Consider the following 24,605-nt stretch of genomic DNA (forward strand, 5'->3'; position numbering starts at 1 on the left):
ATATATGTCGACTCCCCTCGTCATATAGGTCGACTCCCCTCGTTATATAGGTCAACTCCCCTCGTTATATGTGTCAACTCCCCTCGTTATATATGTCGACTCCCCTCGTTATATAGGTCAACTCCCCTCGTTATATGTGTCAACTCCCCTCGTTATATAGGTCAACTCCCCTCGTAATATACAGTGGGGCAAAAAAGTATTTAGTCAGTCACCAATTGTGCAAGTTCTCCCACTTAAAAAGATGAGAGAGGCCTGTAATTTTCATCATAGGTACACTTCAACTATGAGAGACAAAATGAGAAAAAAAAATTCCAGAAAATCACATTGTCTGATTTTTAAAGAATTTATTTGCAAATTATGGTGGAAAATAAGTATTTGGTCAATAACAAAAGTTCATCTCAATACTTTGTTATAGACCCTTTGTTGGCAATGACAGAGGTCAAACGTTTTCTGTAAGTCTTCACAAGGCTTTCACACACTGTTGCTGGTATTTTGGCCCATTCCTCCATGCAGATCTCCTCTAGAGCAGTGATGTTTTGGAATGCCCTTGCTGATGGAAGGAGATTTTCACTCAAAATCTCACGATACATGGCCCCATTCATTCTTTCCTTTACACGGATCAGTTGTCCTGGTCCCTTTGCCGAAAAACAGCCCCAAAGCATGATGTTTCCACCCCCATGCTTCACAGTAGGTATGGTGTTCTTTGGATGCAACTCAGCATTCTTTCTCCTCCAAACACGACAAGTTGAGTTTTTTCCAAAAAGTTCTATTTTGGTTTCATCTGACCATATGACATTCTCCCAATCCTCTTCTGGATCATCCGAATGCTCTCTAGCAAACTTCAGACGGGCCTGGACATGTACTGGCTTAAGCAGGGGAACACGTCTGGCACTGCAGGATTTGAGTCCCTGCCGGTGTAGTGTGTTACTGATGGTAGCCTTTGTTACTTTGGTCCCAGCTCTCTGCAGGTCATTCACTAGGTCCCCCCGTGTGGTTCTGGGATTTTTGCTCACCGTTCTTGTGATCATTTTGACCCCACGGGGTGAGATCTTGCGTGGAGCCCCAGATCGAGGGAGATTATCAGTGGTCTTGTATGTCTTCCATTTTCTAATAATTGCTCCCACAGTTGATTTCTTCACACCAAGCTGCTTACCTATTGCAGATTCAGTCTTCCCAGCCTGGTGCAGGTCTACAATTTTGTTTCTGGTGTCCTTTGACAGCTCTTTGGTCTTGGCCATAGTGTTAAACAAACAGGTTCAAACAGGTGCCATTAATACAGGTAACAAGTGGAGGACAGAGGAGCCTCTTAAAGAAGAAGTTACAGGTCTGTGAGAGCCAGAAATCTTGCTTGTTTGTAGGTGACTAAATACTTATTTTACTGAGGAATTTACCAATTAATTCATTAAAAATCCTACAATGTGATTTCCTGGATTCTTTCCCCCCATTTTGTCTCTCATAGTTGAGGTATACCTATGATGAAAATTACTGGCCTCTCTCATCTTTTTAAATGGGAGAACTTGCACAATTGGTGACCGACTAAATACTTTTTTGCCCCACTGTAGGTCAACTCCCCTCGTTATATAGGTCAACTCCCCTCGTAGTTGTCTTTAGGGGCAGTAGTGTGAGAAGTTCTTTTGTGGAGAAATCATCAAACGCCTTCCTGATAAAGATCCTCAGCTGCGCCGTACTGCTGCTGTCCACCGACTCGTCACAGGAGGCTAAACCACCTGCACCTCGCCAGGTCACGGTCCAGCTGGTCGGCCAAGTTCCCGGACATCGCAGATACTCTTCTTACCATCGTAGCTGCCCCCAGTTGAACATCGGAGAGATTGGAGATCACGTCGGTTCCGTATTTCTCGTCTTCAAGTACAGTTTTAGCAATCAACATCATTGCTTCTTTAACTACCTCCCCGTCTGAAAATGCCTTCTTCTTTTTAATCAAGAATTGCGTAGCTCTAAATGAGGCTTCGGTTGCTTTTTGGGAGGCTTTAACTGGCCTTGTGAAAAAAGCTTGCCGTTTGCACAAAGCTGCCTTTAACTCTCGGGCTTTTCCTGCTGGCAGTGCCCTGTGTTGGATCGCGATACCTCCTGTATGTAGCTGCCGATCCGCGTGTTCGTTGAATGAAGACTTCGAGAAGTAAAGTACCAATTTCAAAATGTATTTAACAATAGAATCAATTCCAGACACAAATATTACAGAGCTCCGGGCCAGTTCATAACCCTAGCAACAACAGAGTTAATCGTCAGGGCACGAAGTCTGACCACCTAACTATCCCTTGGCCCAGTCCTTTATAGTCACACACATGCAAATTCACAATGTCCATGCAATCCAATCCAGATCCCCCGCTGAGATGTCCCCGTCCTCTTCCTCCAGTCCCACTTGGTGTTGGTAGAGTTCTTCTCTTCCATTGTTTTCCCAGGTGGCCAGATCCCATTCTTCATGCAAATGTGATCATCATCAACCCCCCTGATGTCGCATTTACAATGAGTGTTTGACACCTCCTGCCTGACTGGCTCCTGAGACAACAATAGAACAAACAACAATCCTGCAAATGGAATGTCTCTGTTTATATTACATTTACCAATGAGTCTACCTTGCCTAACTTCTAAGAGAAGACAGAAACATATGGTGAAACACATAACAAGATAAAGACAATTCTCAACACCTGCCCTGTGGATAGCTAGCATGGTAGCTTGTGACACGTCGTGAAATGTCTCTCCACATTGTGCCGCTTCACCGTCGCCACAGTCGCCCCGCAAATAAGACAAACACACGCTCCTTTCACAGTGGTAAAAAAAACCCTCGACCTCCCATTCGTGGTGAAAATGATGTGTCTTCTTTCTTTTTTCTGCCATCTTTTGGGTCAGTCGTCTCCTCGTTTTGGCTGCGCCCGCTAGGTTGTTTGGTCGTAGCAATCTGCGAAGACGCTACGTTTTGGTCATGCGCATCTTACTGACCTTTGAACTATTTTTTATTTTTTAAAAATATATATATTGTTATTTCCAGTTTATGTGTAAGTGTGATTTAAACAAGAATAGCATACAAAATAAATTAGTTGCAGCTCATTGGTCAGTGGTGCTATTTGAGCTATTTTTAGAACAGGCCGGCGGGCGACTCATGTGGTTCTTACGGGCGACCGGGTGCCCGCGGGCAACGTGTTGGTGACTGTTACGATCCCAGTTATGTGGTTTAGTTTGCTTTTACTGTGCGCTCTGCGCACCTTTGCGCATTTGGTTCTGTTTTGTCCCGCCCCCGTGTTTTGTGTTTCTCTGTTTCAATAGGTGCTGCGCCATGGTCTGTGATTGGCTCGTTCGTGATTGGCGTCCTTTTAAAAACCCTGGGGTGCCACCCAACGAATCCTTCTTGCTCCGTTTTCGTCCTGTTCCGTGACTCGCCACGTCAGCGCTACCAGTTCCCACTTCGTTTTTGTGACACGCAGCCCGTCGGTTGCAGTTCGCCTGCTTCTGTGGAGAAGCCACTTTCGTCTACGTTTTGGAATGTTTGCCATGCAACGTGCCTTTAACCATTGAATAGACCTATATACTTTAAGTGCTCACTTATTTTTGTATTACTCCCCACCTTTTGCCATTAAATCTATATTTCACTTATTGTACTGGCGTTATTCCTCGTGCCACCTTCACTTTTCCCTGGTTCACAATTCCATACCCTAGACTGGAACGTGACAAATGGGGGCTCGTCCGGGATATTTGATCCCATAGCTTTTTGTAATTTTGTTTAGCGCCCTTAGTCTTTTGTGATTTTGATTTCTTTGATTTTTCCGTAGGTGTGCGTCTGCAATCCAGAGGTCTGGTGAGTCAGCGTGTTCCCAGCTGGGTTGTTTTCAACCCTTCCTTCGGGGCACTATTTTTTTTTGTATGTTTTAATTTGCCTTTTTGGGAGTAACTCCAGGGGGAGGTACGCTAGTCAAAGAGTGGACTTAAGATAAAGTCCTCTCTTATGACGTTAAGCGTTTAAAGGCGCCTTCCATTGGTACGCTCTGAAGAGTTAGATAGGTGAGTTAGTTTCCTGGTTAGGCAGTCAGGACCAGACTCTCTGACACCCTGCGTCTTGGGGTGGTTGCAGTGCAGTCTCTCGGATTTTGTTTGATTTTGTTAATGCTAATTTTGGAGGCATTTGGCACGCCGCACGCGTTTTACGCACCAGATTTTGCATGGTTTTTGGCTTCTTTCTGATCTACATTGTACATTTCTGCTTGAATTCTCCATTAACCGAAGTTTTTTGGTGTTACAGGATGGCGTCTGTTGAAGATTTTTGTAAGAATCCTACGAAGGATAGTTTGTTACGCTGCACTAAAGAGCAGCTAATTAGTATTGCGGAACATTATTCTGTAACTATTACTAGTGACGATAAAAAGCTTAAGGCAGTATTGTTGGAGAAAGTAGAAAAGGGCTTGATCGATAAAAATATTATTGCTAAAGCTGAAAGTGCCGGCTCCCCGTCAAATTTGCCCCAATCGCCAACTGCAGAGCTTTCGTTTAAAATGCAGGAGTATAATTTGGAAGGTCGCAAATTGCAGCTCCATACAGCACAACTTAGAGCAGACCGTGAGGCTATGGCTCTTCGAGAAAGAGAACTCGAAAAGGAGGTTCGTTTACGGCAATTAGAGGTGGATAAAGAAATCGAATTAAGGAAATTGGAACAACAAGAAAGAGAGAATCGGAAAAAGATGGAGTTCCAACGCGAGCGTGAGGAGCGAGAATTTAATTTGAGAAAACTTGAGTTGGAATATTCGGCTAAATACTCTGCCATTAATGTCTCTCCATTTCGTCCTCCAAGCTCTCCTCCTCTGTCTACGGCGTGGCAGGAACGACAGCGTGTCCCTTTCGTTGCCTCTGCGTTACCAGAGTTGCCTCAAGACGCACCACATAACCTCCCGTCATCTGATTCACCTGCTCCACCTTTCGACGTGAGCCGAAATATTCGCATGGTTCCACCATTTAGCGAGCGCGAGGTTGAGAAGTATTTCGCCCACTTTGAACGCGTCGCTTTAACTTTAAAATGGCCAGTCGGCGTTTGGACCCTGCTATTGCAATGCGTGTTAACGGGAAAGGCACAAGCTGTTTATTCAGCTCTTACTGTTGACCAGAGTGCAGACTATAGTATTGTTAAAACTGCTATATTAAACGCATACGAACTTGTACCAGAAGCCTACAGACAAAGATTTCGAGGTCTTAAGAAAAATGACAAGTTGACTTATATGGAGTTTGCGAGAGAGAAAGAAAATGCCTTCGATAGGTGGCTCACTTCTTTACGAGTACAGTCAATGGCTCAACTTCGAGAAGTTGTTCTGCTGGAGGAGTTTAAAAATTGTGTGCCAGAGTCGGTCGCGACTTATATTCATGACCAGAAAGTTACCACGTTGGCACAGGCCGCTGTTTGTGCTGACGAATTCACGCTCACGCATAAAACAGTCTTCACTCGTCGGGCACCATTTCAGTTTTCTAGTCCTAAACGCAGCTGGCGAAATTCTAAGCCGAACAGACCCTCGTCTCCCACCAGTGAGAAAAGAGAATGCTTTTACTGTCATGAGTCGGGTCATTTAATCGCTGTTTGTCCTGTGCTGCAAAGAAAAAATCAGTCTCCTAAACGCCAGCCTAAGAGTGTTGGATTTGTGCGGACTGCCAGCGCTGATGAGTTAAGTCATGATATTGACCCCGTGTATGATCCGTTTATCTTGAAGGGAAAAGTCTCCTTAACTGCTAGCGGTGGAGATGGGAAGTCCGTCTCTATTCTTCGGGACACTGGGGCCGCAATTAGCTGTATTCTCGAGTCTGCCCTTCCGTTTTCTGATCGAACACATTGTGGCTCCGATGTTTTACTTACAGGGATCGAGTTGGGGATAACACAAGTTCCCTTGCACAAGATTTACCTGGACACCGATTTAGTGAGCGGTCCTGTGAAGGTTGCTGTTCGGGCACAGCTTCCTGTGAAAGGGGTTGAATTCTTGTTGGGGAACGATTTGGCTGGCGGAAAAGTGATTCCGATACCTGAGGTGCTCTCTACTCCGTTACAAAATACTGACGAGGACCCTGAGTTTAAAAATGTGTTCCCCGCGTGCGTGGTGACAAGAGCTCAGGCTCGTAAGTTTAGGGATGTGATTGATTTGTCCGGCAGTTGTTTGATTTCCGACGATCCATTCCAGTCCCCCTCCAGCCCGCGGTCACAGGCAGCAGACGCTCCGTTGCTGTCCACGCTTGATGGTGCTGAAAACGCGCACCTCGACCTGTCGCTGCCCGTTGACAAAGCGCTGATTAGAAGGGAGCAAGAAAGCGACCCTTCTCTCGCTAAATGCCGCGTTGCTGCTACTAAAAATATGGCAACTGAAAGTAAGTTGACTGACTATTTTTGGGAGGATGACCTAAACCTGCGTGATGTCCCAGTCTCCTCTGCTAGGCTTCCAAATTCAGAAATGCTTCGGGAACTGAGAAATAATTTGTCGCACTTAAGGGAGGAACAATCTAATGATATATGTGCCTTGATTAATGAGTTTCCAGGTTTGTTTTCCGACGTTCCGACATTAACCAATGTACTTCGCCACGACATTGATGTAGGTGACCAGGCACCAATAAAACAGCACCCATATCGTGTCAATCCGACTAAAAGAGCAATTATGCAATCGGAGGTAGCCTATCTCCTCAATCATGGACTGGCTGAGCCCAGTGCTAGCGCGTGGAGTTCGCCGTGTCTCCTGGTTCCCAAACCAGATGGCACGTTTAGATTCTGTACAGACTACAGAAAAGTAAACGCTGTAACGAAAACCGACTCTTTCCCCTTACCTCGTATGGAGGATTGTGTTGATCGTGTTGGCTCCGCTCACTTCGTTACGAAATTAGATCTTCTCAGGGGCTACTGGCAAGTGGGATTAACGCCCAGAGCCTCCGAAATTTCTGCCTTCGTTACACCTGACAACTTTGCACAATACAAGGTTATGGCGTTTGGTCTTAAAAATGCCCCGTCAAGCTTCCAACGGCTTATGAATAAAGTTCTCGCTGGTGTCCCAAACTGCGAGTCGTACTTGGATGATGTGGTCATTTACTCATCCTCCTGGTCTGAGCATATTGATAACATTCGCTTGGTATTCACGCGCTTGAGAGATGCGTCTCTGACCCTCAACCTAGCTAAATGTGAATTTGCCAAAGCAACCGTAACCTATTTGGGGAAACAGGTTGGCCAAGGCCAAGTGCGCCCAGTGGAAGCTAAAGTATCCGCTATCGTGGACTTCCCCATTCCGTCTGGTAGACGAGAGCTTCGTAGATTCCTAGGAATGATTGGCTATTATCGTAGCTTCTGCCGCAACTTTTCCGATGTAATACTACCGCTAACGAATCTGCTTAAGAAATCTTGCTCGTTCGTTTGGTCAGTCGATTGCGACTCTGCTTTCCAGAACGCTAAAGCGCTGCTTTGTAGTGCACCCGTACTGGCGTCTCCAAATTTTGATGTGCCTTTCAAATTAGAGGTTGATGCCAGCGGCACTGGTGCAGGTGCTGTCCTTCTGCAGGAAGATACTAGTGGGACTGATCACCCCGTTTGTTATTTTTCGAAGAAGTTTTTGAAGCACCAGCTTAACTACAGCACAATTGAGAAGGAGGCTTTAGCTTTACTGTTTGCACTCCAACATTTTGAGGTGTATGTGGGTTCCACATCTAAGCCTGTCGTTGTTTTCACTGACCATAACCCTTTGCTGTTCTTATCCAGGATGAAAAATTCAAATCAGCGTCTCATGCGTTGGTCCTTATATCTACAAGGATTCAACCTGGAGATAAGGTATAAGAAAGGAAAAGAAAATGTTCTAGCTGATGCTTTGTCACGCTAAGAGATACTGATTAGAGAGCACTTGTTGATCAACATTATATGTTGATTTTTGGTGGTGTGTGTGTTACGATCCCAGTTATGTGGTTTAGTTTGCTTTTACTGTGCGCTCTGCGCACCTTTGCGCATTTGGTTCTGTTTTGTCCCGCCCCCGTGTTTTGTGTTTCTCTGTTTCAATAGGTGCTGCGCCATGGTCTGTGATTGGCTCGTTCGTGATTGGCGTCCTTTTAAAAACCCTGGGGTGCCACCCAACGAATCCTTCTTGCTCCGTTTTCGTCCTGTTCCGTGACTCGCCACGTCAGCGCTACCAGTTCCCACTTCGTTTTGTGACACGCAGCCCGTCGGTTGCAGTTCGCCCGCTTCTGTGGAGAAGCCACTTTCGTCTACGTTTTGGAATGTTTGCCATGCAACGTGCCTTTAACCATTGAATAGACCTATATACTTTAAGTGCTCACTTATTTTTGTATTACTCCCCACCTTTTGCCATTAAATCTATATTTCACTTATTGTACTGGCGTTATTCCTCGTGCCACCTTCACTTTTCCCTGGTTCACAATTCCATACCCTAGACTGGAACGTGACAGTGACCCCTGGATTAGATCACATGATCACTCTAGATGGTATCTCATTAGCATCTAGTCTCTCTGTGAGGAATCTAGGAGTAACTTTAACTGCCATAAATATCATTTATGTTGTCATTTTATGTCTGTAGAATATTTTATTTAACATTGTTTATTTTTATGAATATTTAATTCCTTTATTTAACACATCATACAGGCGGAAGTGGTTTCTGTTCTTTGTTTAGTGACGGACCTTTAATGTGGTACTCCTTTCACGAACTTTTATTTGAGGTAATACTGCAAGAAGAGGAAGTTGCAGAAGACATTCTTTTTAAGACGTTTTTCTTTGCTCATGGTAAACTCATTCCCTCGGGTGCAGCCAGCGAGGTAATCTGTTTTTCTTATGTTGCGTTTGTACGTGTTGTATATGTGAAACCTGTTTAATTGTGTGTTGTGCTAAACAGTTCGACGGTGGTGATGGCGTTTACGGCGATGTCGTTCCAATAAATCATCTGTGTCAAAAGAACTGTGGTCGTGCTTCTCTGACGGGAGTGATAGTGGAACTCGAGTCTGCTTCGAGGGACCTGCTCGGGCCCAGCAAGGAGGCGCAGACGGCTCGTCAAGAAGGAAAAGCAGATAAGCCGATGTTTAACAAGAAGACACATGTTCAACGGTTCTCCATGAACGTCCACAAGTCAGACACACAAGTTAAAATGCTCTGAAAAGGGACACAAGTCTGGAAAACCACAAGGGACTGTGAAGCTTAGTGACAGTGGTCATAAGTTTAATGAGCAATTAATGTCGTTTACGTTTGATGTCTTATTTGAGCGCCTCATTCGTTAAAGGGGTAATCTGTACATTTTGAAAGGTTTGAAATAATTCATGAGCATTTAAGTTTAGTCCCTTAATGCTTGCTTTAAGGGTTAATTAGAAGCAAAATTATCTTTAAGTTTATTGACCTGAGTGCCTCAAGAACATGTTTAGGGCTAAACTGCTTATGTCAGACAAGCTAATGACATATAGTTAATTTCTAAGTAATTAATTTGTCAAAAGTAAAAACTGTCACTCTGAAGTAGCCTTCAAATGGCAGAACCAGAGCAGATAGATGAGCCTGATGATGCACAAGTAGTCCAGTTTGAAGAGCCTCGTAGAAGTGAAAGAGACCGCACATTAACAGAAAAAGGAAAAGAATTTCACAAGGAAAAGACTAAAGGGCTACTTCTACGCTTTGACAGCATTTATGACCGCTGGAAAGCTCTCAGCAAGGTTGCTAAAAGGTCTGTAATAAAAGAGGACCCTAGCAACATTCTAGAAGAACATATCAGCACTGTTCAAAGGGAGTTGTCAGAGCTGAATATTGTTTATGATGAATATCGGAGGATTGACGGCCCAGAACATGAAATGCGCCGCAAGATGGATAAGTGTGTATCTGTCACAGGGATTGTGGTTCAGAATGCCCAATTTCAAATGCAAGGAACAGCAGAGAAGATTGTTTGGCCTGATGCTGGTTCTGTATTTGCGTCATCTGTATCAAGCGGCTCACATTCAGCCTCTAAGTATTCTAAAGCTAATTCTGTTGTCTCTAATGTATCCTCAGCCAAAAGACAAGAAGCTGCAGCAGAATATGCAGCCACAAAGCTGTACTGAAGATTATGGCTGAACAAGAGGGTCACCAAGAGAAACTGCAAAGACTTGAGGTCGAGGACAAGCTGATAGCTGCAGACCAAGAAGCAGCTGCAGTATCTCGCCGTCTACAAGCAGAAAAGGAAGAAACTGAACGCAAAATAGAAAGAGAGAGAAAAGAAGCTGCACTTTTAAAGCAACAAGAAGAAGAAAGTGCAGCAAGAAAAAGGTCAGTCAAAGACTTAAAAAGAGAACTTGAGCGTTTGGAGGAGCTGAAAAGACTGAACTCAGCCAGAGCAAAGCTTCAAGTTTATGATGAAGGTGAGATGCTACACAACACACAAACTATCTACAGATATGCAAGCAACCAATCAGATGAATCCTGTGTATCAACACACACAAAGTGATTCAGCTCCAAGACATGTTGTTCAAGATAATTCAGGAGAGCTTGTCAAAGTTTTGGCTGAGGCCATATCAGCAAATAGGCTACCTATCCCAGAGCCTATCATCTTTAGCGGTGATCCACTCAAGTTTAACCACTGGAAGTCATCCTTCCATACACTGATTGAGAGGAAAAATATTCCAGCAGCAGAAAAAATCTTCTTCCTTCAGAAATATGTAGGAGGAGCTGCTAAAGAGGCTTTAGAAGGATATTTTTTGACTGATTCAGAAGACTCGTATCACGCAGCATGGGACTTGCTTAATGAACGATATGGTGAGCCCTTTGTAATTGCTAAAGCCCTCCGAGACAAACTACATGCTTGGTCAAAAATAGGCCCAAAGGAGAGTGCTGAACTGAGAAAGTTTGTGGATTTTTTACGTAGCTGTAAATCTGCCATGACCCATAATGAGAGTTTAAATGTTCTTAAAGATGGAATTGAGAATCAGGAACTTACTGCCAAGCTACCTGACTGGCTAAGTACCAGATGGAATCGGAAAGCTACTCAGTATCAGCTGGAACACAGAAGGTTCCCAAGCTTTGATTATTTTGTGACTTTCCTAAGCATGGAAGCTAGCATCGCATGTAACCCTATAACCTCTTACCATGCTTTACAGCAGAGTGAATCTGAGAGACTAAAAGTTAAGAACCAAACCACAGTTGTTTTCAAGAATAGAACTGTTGGTGCAAAGATCCTCACAACTAACACTAGTGAGAAGAGCATAGTCACATGTGTGTTTTGTCAGAAAACAGGACACAGCTTATATAAGTGCAGAAGATTCATTGAAAGGCCTGTTGCTGACAGAGTAAAGTTTATTCAAGTCGAGAAATTGTGTTTTGGATGCTTAAGTCATGGCCATCAATCCAAGAGCTGCAGTAAGCGAATGGTGTGTGACATCTGCTCAAAACGTCACCCTACATGTCTTCATGAAGATCGCTTAAAACAAGAATCAAAGAAAGAAAATTCTGAAGCACAAAGTGTAACCAAAGAAATCACATCTAACAGAGTTGTACAAGACAGTAATAATACTCAGACTTCAACATCTATACCTGTTTATGTATCAACCTCAAGTGATTCAAGCAAGGAAGTTCTCGTCTATGCACTGCTTGATTCACAAAGTGACTCGTCATTCATTCTTGAGGATGTAGCAGTCGTTCTAGATGTGAATTCAGAGCAAGTTAAACTGAAACTCTCTACTATGACATCAAAGAAAACAGTAGTCACCTGTAAAAGACTGAAAGACCTACAAATAAGAGGGCTATTCTCCTCTAAGAAAATCACAGTGCCAACAACTTACACTCGTGAATTCATTCCTGCTAATCGCTCACACATTCCAACGCCAGAGACTGCCAAGGCATGGCCTCACCTGATGCATCTTGCAGAGCACATTGCTCCACTAATGGAATGCGAGATTGGCCTACTGATCGGTTACAACTGCCCACAAGCTCTGATGCCCAGAGAAGTTGTAATTGGGGAAGAGAACCAACCATTTGCTCAGAGAACTGATTTAGGTTGGAGCATAGTGAGTTATGGTGAACAAAAAGAAAAGGAGATTGATGCAATTGGTGTAAGTCACCGCATCATTGTAAGGCAGGTAATACCAGCACACAAACCAACAGTCAAGCTCAAGAGTGAAGTTCACTATGTTTGTAACACTCGCATCAAAGAAGTGGTTACTCCAGATGATGTAATCAAAGTGCTGGAATCAGACTTCAGTGAGCGAGTGGGAGAAGAAGCAGTCTTCTCTCAGGAAGATCTCCAGTTCTTGAACAAGCTGAAAGATGGAATCAAACATAAACCGGATGGTCATTAAATGCCCTTACCCTTTAAACAAGACAAGCCAGACTTACCCAATAACATGCCATGTGCTGTTCATCGTTTGAAGTGTCTAGAACGAAAGCTCAAGAGAGACAAACAATACTGCATGGATTACATTAACTTCATGCAAGACATCATCACATGTGGTGATGCAGAAAAGGTCCCAGAAGAAGAACTCAACAATCATCCAGCCTGGTATATTCCCCACCATGGGGTATACCACCCTCAAAAGCCTGGGAAAATTCGTGTAGTCTTCGATTGCTCAGCGAGGTTCCAGGACACATCATTGAATGATCACCTTACTGGACCAGATCTAACAAACAGCCTGGTGGGTGTCCTTTGCAGATTCCGTAAGGGCCCTGTTGCTGTTATTTGCGATGTGGAACGATTGTTTCATCAGTTCCATGTGAGACCTGAGGACCAAGACTACTTGAGGTTCTTATGGTGGGAGAATGGTGATCTTGAGTCTCCACCATCAGTTTTTCGGATGAGAGTTCCTCTCTTTGGGGCAGCCTCTTCACCTGGGTGTGCCAATTTTGGTCTGAAACACATAGCTCTTGAAGGTCAAGACCAGGTTAGTCAAGACACTGTGAAATTTGTTCAGCAGAATTTTTATGTGGATGATGGGCTTGTTAGTGTGATGTCTGACTCAGAGGCTATCCAGCTTGTCGAAGAAGCTAGGAAGCTTTGCAGTGTAGGCAAGTTGAGGCTACACAAGTTCATCTCCAACAGTGACAAAGTGTTAAAGTCGATACCCAAGGAAGAGTGTGCAGAAAGCGTGAAAAACCTGGATATGGCTTTGGGAGAGCCACTGATGGAACGTGCACTCGGCGTGCAGTGGTGCGTCTTCTCTGATGATTTTCAGTTCAGAGTTACTGTCAAGGAACGCCCACTGACCAGAAGAGGCGTGTTATCCACTGTAGCTTCCATCTATGACCCATTAGGGTTTGTTGCACCATTCATCCTCCGTGGAAAACTGCTTTTACACCAAATGTGTCGAGACAAAGTTGACTGGGATGAGCCACTCCCTGAAGAGCTCAGATCACAGTGGGAGTTATGGCTACAAGATCTTCAGAATTTATCTAGTGTAAAAATTAGGAGATGTTACATTCCAGAAAGGTTCACAGATGTTGAGAAGTACGAACTCCATCACTTTTCCGACGCCAACGTCACAGGTTATGGTGAGTGTAGTTATCTCAGAGCAGTTAGTGCTGAGGGAGAGGTCATTGCTCGCTAGTGATGGCGAAAGCGCGGTTGCTCCCACCAAAGTAACTACTATACCGCGCCTTGAGTTGTCTGCAGCGGTGGTAGCAGCAAAGATGAGTGTCATGCTCAGAAATGAGCTTGATATAGATGGTCTTCAAGAATATTTTTGGACAGACTCCAAGGTCGTTCTTGGATATATAAACAATGATGCCAAAAGGTTTCAAGTGTTTGTCGCAAACAGAATCCAAAGAATTAAGTCCATCACTGATGCTGAGCAATGGCAGTATGTGAAATCTGAAGATAACCCAGCAGATCACGCTTCAAGGGGCCTGATGGCACATCAGCTTGTCAGTTCAAATTGGCTCACTGGCCCAGAATTTCTATGGAAACAGGACCTACCTGCAGGAAATATCAAGGTGGGAGAAATCCAAGATGATGATCCAGAGCTACGGAAAGTTCAGGTTCTAAACACAAAAGCAAAGGAAGAGAAGACTTTGCTTGATTGTTTATCAAAGTTTTCTGACTGGAGAAGAGCTGTGAAAGCCATCGCCTGTCTTAAAAGATATGTACAGCAAAGAAAGGGCCTCAAACCTAAGACAAATGAAACCACAAACATTGAAGAAAGACAGGAAGCAGAGCTTTTCAAGACGTTTTTCTTTGCTCATGGTGGACTCATTCCCTCAGGGGTGCAGCCAGCGAGGTAATCTGTTTTTCTTATGTTGCGTTTGTACGTGTTGTATATGTGAAACCTGTTTAATTGTGTGTTGTGCTAAACAGTTCGACGGTGGTGATGGCGTTTACGGTGATGTCGTGCCAATAAATCATCTGTGTCAAAAGAACTGTGGTCGTGCTTCTCTGACGGGAGTGATAAGATGAATATACAGTGTGCACGTACGCGCACACATGTGTATAAACACTTAATACACGCGTGTGCGTGGACGTAGACTTTTTAGTACTTTGGGTTCATAGACTTTTTAGTATTTTGCAGATACGTGTCTGTATATAAACCAGATCCTCCTGTAATAAAGAACTAAAGGCTGACTGTTGTCACGTGACCTGTCTCCGTCTGTGTCCGATGATGGAACCTGCCTGGAACATCTGGTGCACAGAAAAAGCAAAACAGCTCACAGAACTGGTCCAGTTTAGACCCAAAAATGACAAATAATGAAAATGTGTGACGCAGTAGAACAATGGACGAACTTTCCATTGGCCATTGACAGTTTCAGTCGTCATCAGAATCCATCATAAATATTCAAACCAACAAACTACACACAGAACCGCAAAGTTTAGAGCTTAAAGGGAGCGACAGGTGAAGATTTAAAGCTCAACGCAGCTGAAGAAGTTCCAAAAAGGAGAAATATCACGTGGTGCTTTACCGCCACCCGGTGGACACGCGTGGATCTGCAGACAATAGTTAAACGCGCTCCGACACATTCTGACCTCTGCTGCTCCTCCTGGACTCCAGGGCTGCAGAAATGTGCTGCTTTTACAAGTCTTTCAAATCTGTCAAGCATCATAAATCTTATTTAGTTAACTCGGTTGAATAATGGTGGAGAATGGTGTCCGAAAAGCGTCTTTATTTTAAAGTGAACAAGAACAGTTCGGTCCGCGTTCTCAGAGAGGCGGAGAGACCTCGACTGAGTCCAAAACAAGTCCGCTAGACTCTCCAAAATAGTCAAGCCACAGAAGTCAGGGTTTGGTGATGAAAACACTCCGCCGCTGGCAGACGGGTGTGTCTGCGGGGGCCAGCTGTGGCTGATGAGCGGCTCCTCCACGTCCCCTGCAGGTAGACACCCGCAACAACGGTTCCAGAAACTGGGAACCCAACAAACCAGTTTTTCAAAGTATTCCTTTCAGACTAAGCAGGAAGACTGAAGACCGACAAGGTGAGTGGAAACGAAGAGCATTATTGAAAAGAATTGACAGTTGTGTTTGGAGATAAAATCAAGATTTGATTCAACTAGACTTCATATTTAGTTTTAGCACAAAACATCGTTGTACATTATAAATGAATAGGTCTTATTTAACTTTCTTATAGTCTGGCTTTAGTTATAGTTGAATAGTCTTTCTAAGTGAAGTTTAGTTTATTTTTCTGCTCTTTGCTACTGATTCTAAAAGAACTTTAAACCCTCCCAGAATGCTTTAATGGTAGTAATATATACGCCATAAATCTTTTGATTAGGTTTTAAAAGTGAAACTATTCTCTTCAGACGAAGCAGGAAGAGCGACATTTTGTGACAGGTGAAAAGCTCATAAAGTTATTAGAGTTGTTCAACAGTCCAGGTTACAGCTGGATATTTTGGTATTATTTAAGACAATAAACTTTAAAAATAATTAAATAAATCCACACAGGATCACAGGACACCAACAGGATTTTGGGTTCATGTTGCACGTTTTCTCACAGTGGTTTATTGTTCTATGTTGTGGAACCACTGTGAAAGAAATGCAGGAGTGGGTGTCATTTCTTTCATCTATTTTAAATAGAGCAGTGATCTTTGAGGACTTGGATCATAGAAATATTGAAGAGGGGAACAAAGGAGGGAAGTTAAAAAGTCCTGACTAGTATGTTTATGTAGCACCAGATAATTTAGTGGCTGAGCTGAAGACAGTCCTTTCACCATGTTGGCCTGTGGAAAACCAATGTTGTGGGCCCGATGGACCAGCGTCCCCGTCGTTGCCGGACCACCGTTGGCCACCAGTTGGGTTTTGGGATCAAAGTGGGGGCGTTTCCTGTATCCGGTTCTCCTCACGGATCCATGACTACAACATGTTGCTGCAAGTGCAGAGACGTTTGCTCTGGAAAGAACTTTAGAGCACATTCAGTGCTGCAGGATGAGGGGCTGGAAAAGGTGCCAGTTCTTTTCTCACTGCAGGGAACAGTTAAAAAAAGCAGCTTAAACTCTGAAAACATGAAAATGATACAGAGACATCATTGATTTATTGATTCAGTTGTTATCCAGAATGGATTAGAAATGTTCCTGTTTGATAAAAATGCAGTGAATTGGGATTATTTAACTCCAACCTCTACAGATTATTTACCTTCATCACAGTCTCATCACTATTTCTGATGTTTCCTCAGGATGGACGAGGACAGAGCAGAGTCCACAGTGTCCAGCTGTGTGTCCCTGAAGAGTGACATGTCCAAAGATGGAATGATAGACTTCAGAAGTTCAGACCAAATGTAAGAAAACTAAAGTGTGTGATGTGTTTGTGTGGCAGCTGTTAGTCACATTAACAGCAGCAGGTTGTGAGTTTATTATTGGAGATGTTTAACACTTAAACCTCAGACAGTCATATAGTTACAGACTTAATGTGAATATTGTTGATTAGAAACAAGAATCATGTTTAAACTGAGAGATGAATTCAGACATAAATGCTGGAACAATATTGAGTCTTGATCAGGTCTTTCATCCTATACATCAAAGGACTAATAGAGATGTGTTTCATAGTGAGAGGGGGGAGCACATCCTATCAAACTGGGACCAGTCAGCTCCACCAGGAGAGTCCTCTTGTTCACAATCTGGAAGCAGATCTGGAGATGCTGAAATGAAGCCCAAACAAAGTAAAACTGTTCAATATGAGATTTAATTTGTGATGTCATGAATTTGGAGTTGTGTTGATGATTTATTATAGATGGAAATCATTGGTTTACTTATGTTCAGGAAGTGATCTGCAGGAGGTGATAGAAGGTCATAAGATGAGTCTGAAGAGAAGATGTGAACATGTGACTGAAGGAACTCATGAAGCAGGAAGTGGAACCCTGCTGAACAAGATCTACACTGAGCTCTACATCACTGAGGGACAAAGTGAGGAGGTGGACACACAACATGAGGTGAGACAGCTTGAGAGAACCTCCAAGAAGAACATCCAGGACACTCCAATCAAGTGCCAGGACATCTTCAAAGTCTTATCTGAGCAACAGAGACACATCAGAGTGGTTCTGACCAACGGTGTCGCCGGCGTTGGAAAAACCTTCTCAGTGCAGAAGTTCAGTCTGGACTGGGCAGAAGGTTTGGAGAACCAAGACATCAGTCTGGTGCTTCCGCTCTCATGCAGGGAGCTGAACTTGATCAGAGATGAGCAGCACAGTCTTCTCTCACTGCTTCATGTTTTCCATCCAACATTACAGAAGATCAGAGCAGAAGATCTGACTGTCTGGAAACTTCTGTTCATCTTTGATGGCCTGGATGAAAGCAGATTTTCACTGGGTTTCAACAGCATCAGCTCATCTCTGATGTCACACAAGTATCGTCAGTTGACCTGCTCCTGGTGAACCTCATCCAGGGGAACCTGCTTCCCTCAGCTCTCATCTGGATCACCTCCAGACCTGCAGCAGCCCATCAGATTCCTCCCTCGTGTGTTGACAGGATCACAGAAGTACGAGGCTTCACTGACTCCCAGAAGGAGGAGTACTTCAGGAGGAGGTTCAGTGATGAAGATCTGTCCAAGAGAATCATCTCACACATCAAGGCCTCCAGGAGCCTCCACATCATGTGTCTGATCCCAGTTTTCTGCTGGATCACTGCTATAGTTCTGGAGGACATGATGACCAGAGACCAGAGAGGAGAGCTGCCCAAAACCCTGACTGACCTCTACTCACACTTCCTGAGGGTTCAGATAAAGAGGAAGAAGCAGAAGTATGGAGGAAAGCAGAGACCAGAGGAACTGACTGAGGCTGATAAAGAACTCCTTCTGAAGTTGGGTCGGCTGGCGTTTGAACATCTGGAGAAAGGAAACATCATGTTCTACTCAGAAGACCTGGAGCGATGTGGACTGGACGTCTCCGAGGTGTCGGTGTACTCAGGAGTTTGTACAGAGATCTTCAAGAGAGAGATTGTGATCTTCCAGAAATCAGTCTACTGCTTTGTTCATCTGAGCATTCAGGAGTTTCTGGCTGCCATCTACATGTTCCACTGTTACACCAGGAAAGACACAGCGGTTATAAATCAGTTCCTAGAATATTCTGAACCAAAGGACTTTTCCTGGTTTACATGGTTGTTCACAAATAACGATCCAGACATATCTCTTGATGTCTTCCTCAGGAGAGCACTAAGGAAATCTCTCAAAAGTGAAAATGGCCACCTGGACTTGTTTGTTCGCTTCCTTCATGGTCTCTCTCTGGAGTCCAATCAGAGGATCTTGGGTGGACTGTTGGATCAGAGGAACAGCCACCCAGAAACCATCCAGAAGGTCCTCAACAACCTGAAGGAGGAGAACAGTTATAAAATCTCCCCAGACAGAAGCATCAACATCTTCCACTGTCTGATGGAGATGAAGGATCAGTCAGTCCATCAGGAGATCCAAGAGTTCCTGAAGTCAGAGAAGAAATCATGGAGGAGACTGTCAGAGATCCACTGTTCAGCTCTGGCCTACCTGCTGCAGATGTCAGAGGAGGTTCTGGATGAGCTGAACCTGCAGCAGTACAACACCTCAGAGGAGGGACGATGTCGCCTGATTCCAGCTGTGAGGAACTGCAGGAAGGCCGTGTAAGTAAAGATTTTTGGGGCCGGACATCGGCGTTTAAATCAAGCGAGTGGATCATGTCAGGCAGCAATACCCCCTCCAGTGGTCATTCCTTCAATTCTTTATCTCCATTGCAGCGTCCATAAATTAAAAACAACAACAATTCATCCAGAAATGTTCAACACTGGCTGGATATAAGTTCAAAGGTCAATCCAGACAAACCAACATAAGGCAGGAATAATAGGAGCCACAAGTTAACTGACTATCATGAAATTACTGTCATGTCATTAAATAACTTTTGTTTGTTTGTATACATCGTATTCTAACAACAGAAAAACACATTTTAACTAATGACACGTGACTATTTTGCTTCATTTGTTCAACGTAAAAACAGCCGGCCTCGTTGGTTTAAATGGGTGTTTTAGGTCTTTGTGGCGGTTCCGTTTGGAGCCTTTATGTGACCCACAAAGTTGTTTGACCCTTTCCACACCCGTTAGGTGGCAACTTCATCACTAGCAACAAAAGGTGCAGTGAAAATGATTTGAAGGGAAACAGGCAGATAGAACAGAAGCTGAGGGCAATGATGCAACCAGAGACTCTGATGTCATCGATCGGATCGCTGAATTAAGACTTGACGCACGATCCTACAAATTGGATGAAATGCAAAATATCCAAAGAGCCGATAGACAGATAAAAAGATGCACGTTTCTTTAAACCATTTGCTATAATCATTTTAAATATTGAGTAATTATGAGCTGTTCTAAAATAAGACAAATGTTGAGAATAATTCAGTTGCATTTCAGATCTGATGGTCGTTCAAACTGTTGCTCTACGGTGTTGAATTTAGCTTTTCCAGGAAATGAGCTACATTTGTGTTGAGGTCGATTCTCAGATAAGTTGATTAGAAATCCCAAAGTTTGACTCACTATTTTTGTTTCATACACAACAGACTGCCTGGTCGTTTTCTTTCAAAGAGTCATTGGGAAGTTGTGGCCTCAGCAATGACGTCAAACCCTTCTCATCTACGGGAGCTGAGCTTAATCAACAACCAAAGCCTGACAGATGCTGGAGTAAAGTTACTGTCTTCTGCAATGATGCATCCAAACTGCAGACTGGAGACGCTCAGGTCAGGAGGCCTCTGTTGGTCTTTTCTAAATTTCTTTACATTTTCTGCTTTTCTCTTCATTTTCAGATTTAGAAATGTGTTTTTATTTGCCCCATTTATTCCTTTTCCAGGCTGAGCAGCTGCAGTTTATCAGAGATCAGCTGTGACTCTCTGGCCTCGGCGCTGAGGTCCAATCCCTCCCATCTGAGGGTTCTGGACCTGAGTCAGAACCAGCTGAAGGATCCAGCAGTGAAGCAGCTCTGTGGTTTTCTCCAGGATCCTCTCTGTAAGCTGGAGACTCTCAGGTCAGTCAGAGATGATCCAGTACTTTCCAGGTGTAACTAGTTAGACAATAACTGTTTACAGTGATCCCTCGTTTATCGCGGGAGTTGCGTTCCAAAAGTAACACGCGAAAAGTGAAATCCGCGAAGTAGCAACTTTATTTTTTTTTATTATTTTACAATGCAATACTGAACAGTAGAATGAAACCAACATCAAAACCTGTTTTAAAGACCAAACTTTGTTTAAAACAATCATTTTAATCTAGTAATATAAGGTTGGAAACATTGTCACTGGCGTATTTCCCAGTCCCAGCTGAGCCTCTGCGTCCTGACTCCGCTCCGCTGGAGCGTCTGTTTCTACTGAAGGCGCAGGAGTCTTTCTCCGAGAGAAGAACATTGTTATGGGTAGTTGTTGGCGCTCTTTCTTTTTCTGGGAAAGAAGATTTTTATAAACGGATATGCCACCTTCGATTATATTTGAGAACTGCAATGAACGACTCGCAAAAAAAATCCGCGAAGCAGCAAAGCCGCGAAAGATGAACCGCGATATAGCGAGGGATCACTGTACATGTTTCATCTTTGTTATAAACGTAGTGTTACAGTTCTCAGAAAAAAGACCACACAGGACAGAGTTGCAGTATTAAATTGGTTGTGGAAATCTGTCCCATGTGAGGATGGTCATCAATGACTAGAAAGGAAGTATCAGTTGTAGATTTGTCTTGTTTTATTTTAGGCTGGCCACAAAACCGCCCAAACATTCAGACCAATCAAAAATGGTTCTTCCTGTCTTTTAAAGATCAGAAGGAAAACTAGCAAACCCAAAAGAAAGCTGCTGCAGTGTGCCATGCCCCTTCTCTCCTGAGAAAAGCCATCCCAAAAAAGAGAAAAGCCCAAGTGTGAAGTGAGCACCCTGTTAAACCTTGGTACCGAAAGCCTGCAGTCATTCTCATCTTAGGTGGCTTCATTCCAGCCAGAAGCCCAAACCTGCCTCCCTCTTAAAGGGGCAGCAGGTCAGTCCAACCACAGAAACCTTCATGAAGATCTGAAGCTTTCAGCATCCACAATTGTTGCACCTCACTTCCATTGGAGTCCAAATCAGAAGTCAACAAGTTGATTCTGCACCGATTCTACACAATGCAACCATTTTAAAAAGGTTTCCATCCATAAGTTTTCACACATTTTTATATAAATTTGTTTGTTCATCACCTCCTTCTTTTGTAATGGTCATTAAAGAAAATGACCTTATTGGAGTTTTTCTCCTCACAAATATGACTTTCTATAAACGATGCAATAAATGCAGCTTGCAATCTAAGACAATATGGAAGTATGTGTATATAATAGTAGTGGAAGTAGTTCAGAAAATACTACATTTGCTCTTCTCATCGAATCTTTCTATGGTATTAAAGAAAAACCTGCTCTTAGTCAACAACATCTAAGACATCAACCAAAAATCCTAATTTTCTACAATCGAATATAAAACAGTAGAGAAGAGTCTTTCTGCAGAGACACTGGTGGCAGGAATGCAGAAGTATCACCTGCTCAACTTGGAAGGTGGAGCAGAAACCACCAGCTGAGAAGGTCCTCAGCGAGAGGAAGTGGTGGAGAACCATGAAACTTGCTCAGCTCCACCTCAGCTCCAGAGACGGGCTGAGCTGGAGCTGTGGCACCAGGTATCGCCCAGAAGAGCCTCCAACAAACAAGCTCTTCTCTTGGGAGGAGAGGGCTTTGAATCTCAGCTCAGTGTGCTTGTCTCTAGTAGGTGGCAGCTGCACCTTTTCCTGAGGTCCTTGTTGATGCCCTGAGGGGAATTGATGCTCCTGCAATGTTTTCTGGCAGCATTGAGCTTGCAGTGGGGCAATCAAACACACTGTGGGGGGGCTCTCTTTCCTTCTCTCATCTGGAGAACAAGTGACAGCAGCTGCCAATCATTGTTGGAGAAATGTGCAGTCAGGGGAACGATGCGTCCAAACTATAGCCACCCTTCCAGCATCCAGCAGTGTCTAAAACCTTTGATTTGGTTTCACCAGAGAGTGTAGGGATTGCAGGTCGCTGCAGCATCGCCCACAAGCTGTCAGGAGTGGGTCGCTTGTCCCAACTCCTGACAAGAGTTGAGTGCTATTGAGAAATGTGGTCTCACAAACTTGGAAGGTATTTTGACCCACACACACTTTACATACGGTGTAGATCTTGTCCAACCGCCCTGAAAGAACCCAAAATAGGAACATACGGCAGATAAGCCGGTGCAGGACCAGAGGTTTGTTGCTTGTAAGCTGTGTTTTGCTCTGGTACATGTTGATTTTTATTTGTCTTCTCTCAAAATAATTGTTATTTTAGCCTAAGGAGCTGCAGTTTATCCGAGACCAGCTGTGATTCTGTGGTCTCAGCTCTGAAGTCCAACCTCTCCCATCTGAGGGTTCTGAACCTGAGCTCCAACACGTTGCAGGATTCAGGAGTGAAGCGGCTCTGTTCTGGACTGGAGAGTCCAAACTGTAAACTGGAGAGGCTCAGGTCAGTCTTCATTTTTCTAAAATTAGACAAAACTAGGTGAGGGTGCCTGGTAGACACCAGCCAACGAGGAGGGAGATGGTGAGGGAGACAGGAAGTCATCTAAGACAGGTTGTGCCTTTAAAGATGAGCCACAGGTGAGATGGATCTCCATGATGAGATGGGAGGGAAAGAGGTGGGAGAACCTGGGAAGAGTGAGGGCCAGAACAATATATATTCTCCTTTGGAACAGTGCAAACCTGAGAGGTTGGAATTGTGGTAATTACATATTACTATCATTTTTTAACCTTAACTAAATTAAATATTTAAAGATCATGCCTTTGATTAAACTTTCAGATGAATACTGGTTTCACTTAGAACCTTATAAAAGTTTCCCTTCTTTATTTAGATTATGGGACTGCAGCTTATCAGAGATCAGCTGTGGCTCTCTGGCCTCGGCGCTGAGGTCCAATCCCTCCCATCTCAGAGAACTGGACCTCAGGTTCAACAATCTGCAGGATTCAGGAGTGAAGCGGCTCTGTTCTGGACTGGAGAGTCCAAACTGTAAACTGGAGAGGCTCAGGTCAGTCTTCATTTTTCTACCTATATACCAGCTGCTAAGATGGTGAAGTGAGGCTGTTCTCAACACTGCTGTGATGCACCACGTTAAAAAAATTCCTTGTAATATCGTGAATTCAGGTCTGACCCAACTAAGAACTAACGTAGGTTTAGTACTGACACAGATAACATGCAGACCTGCACCGTATAACCTCATCCTGCCACCCTGAGGCACTGTGCAGAGGAGCTGCCTCCTGTCTTCACAGACATTTTCAACTCCTCCCCTCTCCTCTCTCTCCTCTCCTCTCTCTCCTCTCCTCTCCTCCTCCTCTCCTCTCCTCTCCTCTCCTCTCCTCTCCTCTCCTCTCCTCTCCTCTCCTCTCCTCTCTCTCCTCTCCTCCTCTCTCCCTGGAGTCGTGCCAGGTGCCAGCCTGCCTCAAACCTCAACCATCGTCCCTGTCCCCAAGAAGCCACGGATCACTGGGCTTAACGACTACAGACCTGTGGCGCTCACCTCTGTAGTCATGAAGTCCTTAGAGCGCCTGATCCTGCCACACCTCAAGTCCATCACCACCCCCCTCCTGGATCCACTGCAGTTCGCCTCCAGAGCCAACAGATCTGTGGACGACGCGGTCAACCTGGCCCTTCACTCCATCCTGCAGCATCTGGACTCCCCGGGAACCTACGCGAGGATCCTGTTCGTGGACTTCAGCTCTGGGTTCAACACCATCCGCCCCGCTCTGCTACAGGACAAGCTGTCCCAGCTTAGTGTGCCTGCCTCCCTCTGCAGGTGGATCACTCACTTCCTGACGGATCGGAGGCAGTACGTGCGGCTGGGGAAGAGTCTCGGACTCCGTCACCATCAGCACTGGATCACCCCAGGGCTGTGTACTTTCCCCCCTGCTCTTCTCCCTGTACACAAACTGCTGCACCTCAAGCCACCAGTCTGTCAAGCTGATCAAGTTTGTGGATGACACCACCCTCACCGGTCTCATCTCCAATGGAGACGAGACTGCCTACAGGAGGGAGGTGGCTCGACTGGTGTCCTGGTGCGGACACAACAACCTGCAGCTGAACGCTCAGAAAACAGTGGAGATGATTGTGGACTTCAGGAAAGTCACAGCCCCTTTGCCCCCCCTTGCCCTCATGGACTCCCCCATCACCATCGCGGACTCCTTCCGCTTCCTGGGCACCACCATCACCCGGGACCTTAAGTGGGAGCCAACCATCAGCTCC

General features: G+C 44.5%; 2 protein-coding genes across 5 annotated transcripts in view; both read left to right on the forward strand.

The window, feature by feature from the left end:
* The first annotated feature begins 8,483 nt into the window (after window positions 1–8,483).
* Window positions 8,484–14,317, forward strand: LOC130523567 (uncharacterized). Its single transcript, XM_057028916.1, has 2 exons — window positions 8,484–8,778; window positions 8,856–14,317. Exon 2 carries the CDS (start codon window positions 10,327–10,329, stop codon window positions 12,265–12,267), a length of 1,941 nt encoding a protein of 646 aa, XP_056884896.1. The 5' UTR covers window positions 8,484–8,778; window positions 8,856–10,326; the 3' UTR covers window positions 12,268–14,317.
* A 970-nt stretch (window positions 14,318–15,287) lies between these two features.
* The window catches only part of LOC130523562 (NACHT, LRR and PYD domains-containing protein 12-like), a 669,815-nt gene continuing 660,497 nt past the window's right edge, over window positions 15,288–24,605 (forward strand). For 2 of the 4 annotated variants that reach the window (XM_057028880.1, XM_057028882.1), the window contains exons 1-2: window positions 16,128–16,327; window positions 16,558–16,659. In XM_057028880.1, coding sequence (XP_056884860.1) covers window positions 16,311–16,327; window positions 16,558–16,659 — 119 coding nt within the window. In that variant the 5' untranslated portion in view covers window positions 16,128–16,310. Of the gene's footprint in view, window positions 15,365–16,127; window positions 16,328–16,557; window positions 16,660–24,605 lie in introns of those variants that run through there. The other 2 variants (XM_057028881.1, XM_057028876.1) reach the window with 2 other exon arrangements.

Source organism: Takifugu flavidus, chromosome 4, assembly GCF_003711565.1.
Source record: "Takifugu flavidus isolate HTHZ2018 chromosome 4, ASM371156v2, whole genome shotgun sequence".
NCBI lineage: Eukaryota > Metazoa > Chordata > Actinopteri > Tetraodontiformes > Tetraodontidae > Takifugu > Takifugu flavidus.

Excerpts from the sequence above, each read along its gene's own strand:
- LOC130523567 (XM_057028916.1), top strand. The coding sequence starts at position 10,327 with ATGATGAAGGTGAGATGCTACACAACACACAAACTATCTACAGATATG.